Source organism: Rhopalosiphum padi, chromosome 4 (genome assembly GCF_020882245.1).
Source record: "Rhopalosiphum padi isolate XX-2018 chromosome 4, ASM2088224v1, whole genome shotgun sequence".
Taxonomy (NCBI): Eukaryota; Metazoa; Arthropoda; class Insecta; order Hemiptera; family Aphididae; genus Rhopalosiphum; species Rhopalosiphum padi.
This window is the reverse complement of record NC_083600.1, coordinates 40,902,293-40,911,342: the sequence shown is the minus strand read 5'-3', so window position 1 is coordinate 40,911,342 and position 9,050 is coordinate 40,902,293. Positions and strand designations below refer to the sequence as shown.

The 9,050-nt window shown below is 31.4% G+C and overlaps 2 protein-coding genes across 2 annotated transcripts; one reads left to right on the top strand and one right to left on the bottom strand.

Annotated features, from left to right (window-relative positions):
- The first annotated feature begins 306 nt into the window (after positions 1–306).
- Positions 307–3,937, top strand: LOC132929068 (acidic leucine-rich nuclear phosphoprotein 32 family member B). The gene is made up of 3 exons (XM_060994124.1): positions 307–688; positions 2,402–2,540; positions 2,602–3,937. Exons 1-3 carry the CDS (start codon positions 584–586, stop codon positions 2,658–2,660), a joined length of 303 nt encoding a protein of 100 aa, XP_060850107.1. The 5' UTR covers positions 307–583; the 3' UTR covers positions 2,661–3,937.
- Positions 3,938–4,258: 321 nt separating this feature from the next.
- Positions 4,259–8,353, bottom strand: LOC132929066 (girdin homolog). Its single transcript, XM_060994123.1, has 5 exons — positions 8,285–8,353; positions 6,140–8,090; positions 5,884–6,038; positions 4,595–4,681; positions 4,259–4,514 (listed from the first exon to the last, which is right to left on the bottom strand). Exons 1-5 carry the CDS (start codon positions 8,351–8,353, stop codon positions 4,362–4,364), a joined length of 2,415 nt encoding a protein of 804 aa, XP_060850106.1. The 3' UTR covers positions 4,259–4,361.
- Between the last annotated feature and the right edge of the window lie 697 nt (positions 8,354–9,050).

Sequence of the window (9,050 nt, the reverse complement as noted above, 5' to 3'; positions counted from 1 at the left end):
TTTTGTTCGATATTAACGCTCGAAGCGTCCGCGGGGTCGCGCTCGCGATTGCTTTAATCTCAACACCATTACCGTGGGCCTCCGGTTTTAATCTCAAACCCCTCTCGATTTTTCTCGAATTTCGTCCGTGGGTCATTTAAAAACAAAATAAAAGCATAAACGTATTGAAAAAAATGTCCAAAAAATTTAGCAACTATTACTGGGGTTTTAAATGGCCATTAACCGGTGAAAATAGACTTTGAAAAATCAGCGACGTCCAGCCCCACCAGCACGCGCCATCTTCACAAACAAAGAACGCCGCTCGCTCGGGCCGTATTCGCTGTGCGTTTGTCCGATCGTCCGTGTGCTCTGTTAGCTTTCCGTGCCGACCCGCGTGCATAACATTTGGTTTTTATTCATTTTTACGATTATTTCCGTCCGCAAGTCCGTGTGACCAGGTTTTCTGTCGTCCGCAATAAGCACACGCACTCCGCACCGGTGCGTTATTCCCGTCGATTTTTTAAACGTCGCGAATCCCCGTCCAGCTGTACGTTTTTAAATTTTTTTTTTTAAATTTTTTTAATTTCAAAACCCCAAAACCAAAATGAGTACGAAAGAAGCCAAGAACGACGTCGCAGTAGACAAGATCGCCGAAAATGATGTCGTAGACGCCAAGGCCGACCTTAAGGGCACCAAAAGAACAGCAGACGTAAGTTGTAGTCTTAGTATTTTTTTTTCTGTTTTGTATTTTTTGTGTCATATAATTTAATACACCTAGGTTTATAATTAATCCAACGGCGGTCGTTACAAGAACGACAAGAACAAAATAAAAAATAATGACAACAATATTGTTCGATAGGGCGACTTGGGATTTAGTATTTAATGTTATTATTTTCGACATAGTCGCGCGTACGCGAAGAGTCCCGCGCATCCGTTACGCGCGCGTTTTACCCGGTTTTCGAAATATCGCGCGGGCCGCCGCAACCGTCACCGCGTTGCCGGTTACCGGCGACCGCCGCCGCCGCGATTACAAAACACCACATGCCCGCCATTTTTAACCCCCGGCCATACACCATTGCCGGCCGGCATGCGTGCGGTTTTTTTCATTGCGTCCTTTCGAGTGCCTTCGCGCAACCACTCGAAATTTTTTCGTTCGTTAATATTTCGAACTCTATTTTCCCATTCTAACCGGCTATCGTGTATATTATATTTTTTTTTTATATCCCGATTTTTATCGTCCGCCGCCGAGTGGTTCGATTGTCTCGATATATACCGTTCAGAAAACCTCCGCTGCCCGCCGCCGCCATCTACATCTTCTTCGTCGCGATTATCACCTTCACCAATCACCTCGGCTGTCGTAGGTATTCCGATATTCGGCGACGGCGCGCGCTGTTTGTTTCCGGCACACCGACGGTTGTTTACCCGGTCTCTTTTAAAACCCCTCCTCCCGTGCCCGTCCATCCACGGTACACCCGTTCACCCGCCCGCCCTGTCAATCGTGTCGGCGTCGGTACATCGGCGCGGCACCTCCCCCACCACCCCTCTCACGTCATAGTAACCGCGGCCGTCGTACTCTGTTTTCTCGTACGAGAAATTGACCACAAAACGCCGTGTAATTACACGCGCCGCACACACGAGTTCAACTCGCGTCTCGAGTTATTATTACGTTATTAATATAATATATTACTCATTACTGCGGCGCGTCGTACGGTTATTATTATTATTGTAATAACGCGGCGGTGGTGGTGGCGGCCTTTTTACATATTTTATTTTAAAATCAAAATCCTTTTGCGCTGGGCGAGTACTATGGTTTATGTTTATAGTACACGCGCACCTTACCGACCGACCGCTTGAACGCGCGCCGCAGCCGCTTTTCCATAACGGATGGCCGACGTTGGCGTTGTGTGTTCCGGCGGCGGGGGTAACCGGCCTATACTGCCGTTGTCGTCTCGAACGCGTGTTTTCCGCACGTCACGGATACGTCGAGAACTGAAACGGACGCGAATACGCGATACTGATCCATCATCGCCCTTCTGTTCGGTGGTGGGGTGGAGTCGATTCGGTTGGGGGAATTATTGTTTTATAAAAATATATATTTATATCTAATATTATTATTACTACTTCCACTACTACTATTACTTGAGCACGATGTCTTGACACGGAGCCGAAGACCGGCGGCGCGTACTGATTCTTTCGCATTTTATTTGAAAATTTTCGTTCGTTCGGAGTTGCCGACGCCATTTTCAGGACGGTATTACGTAATGTGTGTTACTTAAAATATGCTCGCATTCTAAAATTCTACACCAACGAGTTTGCGCGATTAGAATCTAATATTAAAATCCAGTATACCCCGAATTAATGTAATGTAACTATTGTAACTCATAAGTAAAATAACTAAATCGGTTTGTTGTGTAAATTATAGGACAAATCAGAAGAAGTGAAAAAATTGAAAAAAGAAGAAAATGGTGAGGAAGACCTAGACGAAGAAGATGAACCCGAAGGTGAAGAAGATGAAGAAGAGGAATTCGCCGAAGGTGAAGATGATCTAGATGAAGCTGACGGTAAGTTATTACATATAACACATTTTTAATACTATAGTCATTTCATGCATTAATTTCACAGGTTGTTCAGAAGATGAAGATGATGATGTAGATGGTGTAGAAGAAGAAGATGATGTGTAAACTGACATAATGTACAATTGAACAAGTCTCTTAATTTTATATAATTTATACATAGTGCCGCATGTACTCGGTAACTCCGTTCGATAGAATTTGATTCCAAAATGTAATTTTTTTTTATACATAATTTGTAAAACAAAGCTTTTTTGCTACTGAGTGACTAAGACAAAATTGGATTTTTTTTAAAAATTTTAAACACGATATTCCTACTAATTTGTCTTGTGTACATGTTCTAAGTCTCTAGTCACTCACTATCAGTCAAGTTTTGAGCATGTACTTGTGAAAAAAAAGTTTCTAAACTAGGTAACACTTGACTGGAATACTTAAAACTAACTCGACCACCGACTATTACATAATGGTTTTTTTTTTATAACAGATTATAACGCAATAATTTCTTTTTTTTTTAAATAAATTTAATACTACTTAAGTATAAGTAAATAATATAAATAATATTTAAAAATAAAAAATTGAAATACTGAATTGTAATTTAGTTCATAGGTTTGTCTTCTAAAAAAATATATATAAATATATATATTATCGTTTAAAATTTAAGCTACTTTTGTATAAACATTTTGATTAAATGATAAGATAATCAAATAAGTACCTCGTGTTGGTTTTTTTTATTTTGTATTCTCGGTGTGTTTCAAAGTTTAGGAAATTTTTTTTTTGTTTCTCATTCCAACTAAAGAATTTTTTTAAGAACTTTTTAGCCACTGAAAATATGTTTTAAGTTAACATTTAACATTTAATAAAAAAGGAAATTGTAATGTCAATTTATTTTACCCCATTTAAGTAAAATAAGTATATATGATATAATTTAATATAAATATATATATATACACGTCATCAATGTTTTGTTGTTTAGACAGTATTGTAGTGACAATTAATTTATTGTTGTAAATAATTCTAGTACAAAATAATTGGATTGTTAATATTCTTAATACATATTGTCAGTTGCTACAGCTCAGCATTTAGTTTTTATTTACTTTAAAATTACTATTTAAGTAATACAATATTAACTGTTTTATATAATGGTTAACTTGTGACCTATGGTGTAAGCAGCATTACGTGTTGTGTCCTGTTTCCATATTTAATTTTTGACCAGTTACTCAATTTCCAATGTGAGTAACAAAACAAGTTAAAATTTAATGTTTTTAATAATAATTATTGTCTTTAAGAAACCTGTGAATAATTTTAAAAGGAGTGTATGTGTAATAATTGTCATTTGACTTTAATAAATTTCCTATTCAAATAAATGGTAAAATAATATCTACCGAGTACTTGGATATGTAATAATTGATTTGATATTAAAATAATTATAATTTTAAGATTTATTATATTAATTCGTTAACAATTTTAAAATAAGAATGTTAGGTGTATAGAGTTCAATATTGAACTATTATTATGACTGATATTCAAATAAAAGTACTAAATAGTAAATAGTAACTTGAAATTTATTTGTGTCTATTAAATTTTTAATATTTAAGGTATTTAGTAAAATATAAATTTATTAAGTAGAATAATTGGTTAATATAACAAAGCAAAGTCATAATTAAACTGTACACATGATAGAATTTTCCTAGTATTCACTAGGTATTGCTTAAAACAGAAAATCACAAAATTAATTAATTGAAGTTGAATAATATTCCACTTAATGGTTTAAAGTAATTTAAATAGTAATATAAAGCAGTTCAAAAGTAATAATTATTTCATTCTCATTATTGTTGTCGTCCTTGTACATATGCAGTGACAGTTATCAAATAATCGCAATTTTTCATTGCGAATTTCACAAAGTTTTTTCATCAATTTATTCTCTGATTTCAGTTTCAGCATATAATCAACCAAACCCTCCATTTGCTGTTCGGAATTAAATATTAAATTAATTAAAAAAAATTAAGGTGTTATTATATTGACTTTGGGGTGTATATGATTCTTACCTGGAATCGTTTGTTAGTGGTATTCATTAAATGCGTATCGCAGCACTTTTTGGGTGTTCTATTTTGTATGTTCATTAATTGCAATGACTGCAAGAAAGTATATGATAAATTGGTAACTAATATATTTTTTAGTAAAAATGCATAATAATACAGCGATTTGTAATGTTTTATATATACAGTACATTACATGAGACAAGGAGAGGGGACAATGTGACTTGAGTACCAGATAGATAGTAAAATTGTCAAAGATTTTGGTATAATTTTTATTGAGATGTAAAATATATAAACTATGAGTAATCCCTTTCTCCACGACCCATCTATTTATAAATATGCCACGGAAAGCATTTTTTAAATTGATTTCATTAAATTATTGACATTATGTATTATAATGATCCTATTTTATTTTAATTTATATAATGCTATACTTTGACTAAATAATTTAGTATACTGTATACTAAACGTCTTATAAGTATTACTTTATTTAAAATTTTATTTTTAGACTGAGCGGAGCTATGAATGGATTGATTTTACGACAATATGTTCAATGTTGTTATTTTTTTTTTTGTCATTACCTTTTGGAGCAGTAAAAACTAAACGACATTTTCACAAAATATTTGTATTCATTACACGAGTACATAATAATATAAATTTTAAAATATATTGACTCTTAAACTATAATTAATTACATGAAATGTTCGTTTAGTTATAAAGCTTAAAAATCTAGTTCAAGGTTTCTGATAAGTTATTATTACTAGAATTGAAAAAAAGTGTAAATCCGCAATAATTTTTATGAATACCTATTTGATATTTTTTAACGAAAATGTGAACAATTGGCCATTCATCATTTGTATATAAATTCTTTACATTTTTAGTATTACCAAAGTTTAGAATATTGGACAACGGTTATACTGTAACCTATTTTTGGTTTATGTCGTATTACAAACTACTAAGTAAAACAAATTTCTATAAAATAAAATATTAGAAATATAGTCTTGACGACGGAGACTCCGCTAGTCCGTTTAGAATCATTTTTCATACCTATGCAATGATTTATTATTGAATTAAAATTTAAACATATTATAGCAGTGACCTATCTCAATGACAAAGGTACACTCGTCTCCTAGTGACCTAGTGTATAACAGATTGGTTACTTACCTTTCCGTCATTTTAAAGTTACATTATAAATAGGTACACAACTATAGTGTTTCATACTGTTCATTCATTTTAATATTTTATAATAATAAAATCTTGAAAGGTTACATAATTATTAGTAATAAGCGATTACATACTTGATTATTAGAGATTTCGGTTAACTGTTGAATAGTGGTAAGAGATTCTTTTAATTGTGTGCTTGCTAGTTGTTCGGCTATCATTATGTGTGCACTTTTCAATTTTAAACTTGCCTTTAAGTCTCGAATTTCATTTCTTAGTTCATTCTCTGTGTCTGAAAATTAAAAACACGTCTTATTACTCTTATTAATCTATAAGAATATTAACAGATATAAAAGAATAATATATTTTTATACGAGTATACACATATAATACCTGACATGTGTGCGATCTTAGAATTGTATTTCTCTTTTACATCGTCCATCTCATTTTGGTGTTGGGATAGAATAACTTCTTTTTCTTTGGTTAAATGTTCTGTCAACGTTGCTTTGTATTCAATGTCTTTAAGATATTGGTATTTGGATGTCAAATAGTTTCTTTTCTTGGACTGTTGCTGGACGACGTTTTGCATGTTGTACAATACTTTTTCGTAACCGACTATTATATTTTGCCAGTTACATATATTGTCTAAGAGTATGTCCATTTGCTGCTCCAATTGGCTGTGAATGTGCAATTGATTATCGGATAACAATAAAGACGACCGTGAAGTTGCTCTGTGCTGCTGTTTTTTTTGGGCTTTTAACATGTTTTGTATGGTATTATTTTTCTCGGTCAACATATACTCTAAGGTAATTGTCTTGTGTTTTAAATTTTCGACATCAGCTTCTGATGATTCAATTTGATGTTTCAAACCATTACATTCATTTCGTACCAATGCAATGTTGATGTCTTTTTCGTGGAGCTGGCTAGTAAAATCGTCAATCATTTGTTGTGTGTAAGTTTCGTTTCTCTGACATTTTTCTTTTTCTTTGTTGTACATTGCATTTGCAAATTCGTATTTATTCGTCTGCTCTAATAAATTTGATTGAAGCGTTTTAATTAGGTTATTGCCATCGAGACATTTAATTTCCCTGTTAGTCAATCGTTGTCGGTAGTCGTCGAGCAACGTTAATAAGTGTGTGGCATCTTTATTTAGCTTGTCGTACATTAATTGCATTTTCGAATAATCTTCTTTGAGGGTTTTATGTTCGTTTTCTTTTCCAATTAACATTTTATGGACATGTCTTAAGTCTTCGATTTCATGATTTAGTTTTTCGTTCTCGTTTTCCAAATGTTTTTGCCATTGTTTGTGATCGTCAATTTCTTTTGTTAGTTGTTGATTTTTGTCTTCAAAATTTCTTATTAAACGTCTATTTATTGTTTTTAAATGTTCTTCTTTATCGGCTGTTAATCTCACAAGCATATTGATTAAGTCATTCAATTGATGATTTTCGGATTTTAAGTCACTAGATCCTTGGATTTGGTTGATTTGTTCGGTGATCAACATTTTGCCTTCGTACAATTCGTTATTATTTTGCAGATTATCAAATGTGCCATCGTAGTTTTCATCAATTAATTCTTTAGGAAACTCTGACAAATTTTCACGTAATAAATGTAATTGTATATTTTTTTCTTCGTTCATTGAATATATCTCGTCTTTCAACTGTGATATTTTTAGATCTTTAATATGCAGTTCTTCTTTTAATTTATCTACACTGTTAAGTATTTCATCATAATTATTTAACGTTTTCACGCGTATGTTCATTAGTTGTTTATAAAAAATATTTTTCAACTTTTCGCTTTCCGTTAATATGTAATGATATTCATTTTCACGCGCAACTAACGCAGCGCAAATATTGATCAAATGCATAATATCTTCCTTGTCATTGAATCTACGACCTAATGCTAAACAAAGATGAGTTATTATTTTATCCATTTCAGATTTTAGCCTATTGCATTCTTTAACTACACAGTTATAATTTTCATATTTATTCTGTAAAATTGTGTTTCTGGTCCTTAATTCTTTGTTATTTTTTTCAGATTCACTCATAGCAATACACGCCAATCCTATCATTTTATCCAAATTAATAGCGTCTTTATCGCTTATGATGTATTTATCGTCTACAGTTTTCGACAAAAGCTTTTCTTTAAACGTTTTAACAATATCTTCATAAGAAATATTCAATTTGTACAAAACTATTGTTTCATTCTTTAAATTATCAAATGAATTATTAAGATTCAGATTAATTTGCCTACCTGCAGTCATGTAGTCCAATACCACAATCTTGTTTTCTGTTATATCTGATGACGATCCCCTTCCACTATGTTGGTAATTAAACTTTATTACCTATTATTTCAAAATAATAAAATAATATTATATTGTATTATGTGTTATTTTATCTAATATTGTGCATATGCATATATAATTTAAATCCAATGACCTGGTAAATAAATAGATATATTTATTTAAATTTAATGAGTTTATTTATTAGTAGTCAAAAGAATTAAACTCCGATAATAATTTATTTTTTAAATACTAACCTCGTCCTTTTTGTTTTCATTATTTGTCGTTTGATTACTAATGTTAGTTTGTTGGAATGTATCAGACATTTTTTTTTTGCTTAATAAAAATTATCCGATTTCAAATAATCCATATAATATATAATATATAAATTATAACTGAAAAACAATTATAATATGTATATATATATATATATATATATATATATAAATTATAGACTTTAGTTGACGTTACACCTAATTACATTAAAGGTATAAATAGAAACAAATTATTAATTATTATTGTATTGATTAATACGCGGAAAAAAACCGTTTAATAATTACCTACACGTTAGTACTCATAAATTTGCATAGTGCATACCTAATCAAATGATTTATTTTAAAACGTTATACTAGGCTATATAGGTACTTTGGCTGTTTGAACATAATCATTTATCGTATAACGTATAATATTCTTATAGGCTCAGTATATATAATGTATATACTATATAAATGCATAATATTAAGTGTGTTATGTAAAATACTGATTTCGCTTACCTTTTATTTCAATGTAAAAATTAGATACGAAATATAATATATTTACTGCAACTGATAGCAATACACGTATTTAAGTATTTTTTATTTTGTGCATTATCGATCGTTGAAAAAATGATTTCATAACTGTTTAATTGTTATAGCAATAGATTATATAAATAATAGTATAATATAGGTTATTGTCCTTTTTTCAGTGTATCGACAATTTTTCTTTCTATTTCAATAACTCACATAGAGTCAATACAAGTGACCA

What these genes read in the sequence shown, in the direction of transcription:
- LOC132929068 (XM_060994124.1), top strand. Translation starts at nt 584, where the DNA reads ATGAGTACGAAAGAAGCCAAGAACGACGTCGCAGTAGACAAGATCGCC. An exon ending in GCACCAAAAGAACAGCAGAC is followed by an intron (nt 689 to 2,401) that starts GTAAGTTGTAGT and finishes TGTAAATTATAG; the next exon opens with GACAAATCAGAAGAAGTGAA. An exon ending in TGATCTAGATGAAGCTGACG is followed by an intron (nt 2,541 to 2,601) that starts GTAAGTTATTAC and finishes TTAATTTCACAG; the next exon opens with GTTGTTCAGAAGATGAAGAT.
- LOC132929066 (XM_060994123.1), bottom strand. Translation starts at nt 8,353, where the DNA reads ATGTCTGATACATTCCAACAAACTAACATTAGTAATCAAACGACAAAT. An exon ending in TAAGATCGCACACATGTCAG is followed by an intron (nt 6,039 to 6,139) that starts GTATTATATGTG and finishes TTTAATTTTCAG; the next exon opens with ACACAGAGAATGAACTAAGA. An exon ending in CCACTAACAAACGATTCCAG is followed by an intron (nt 4,515 to 4,594) that starts GTAAGAATCATA and finishes AATTCCGAACAG; the next exon opens with CAAATGGAGGGTTTGGTTGA.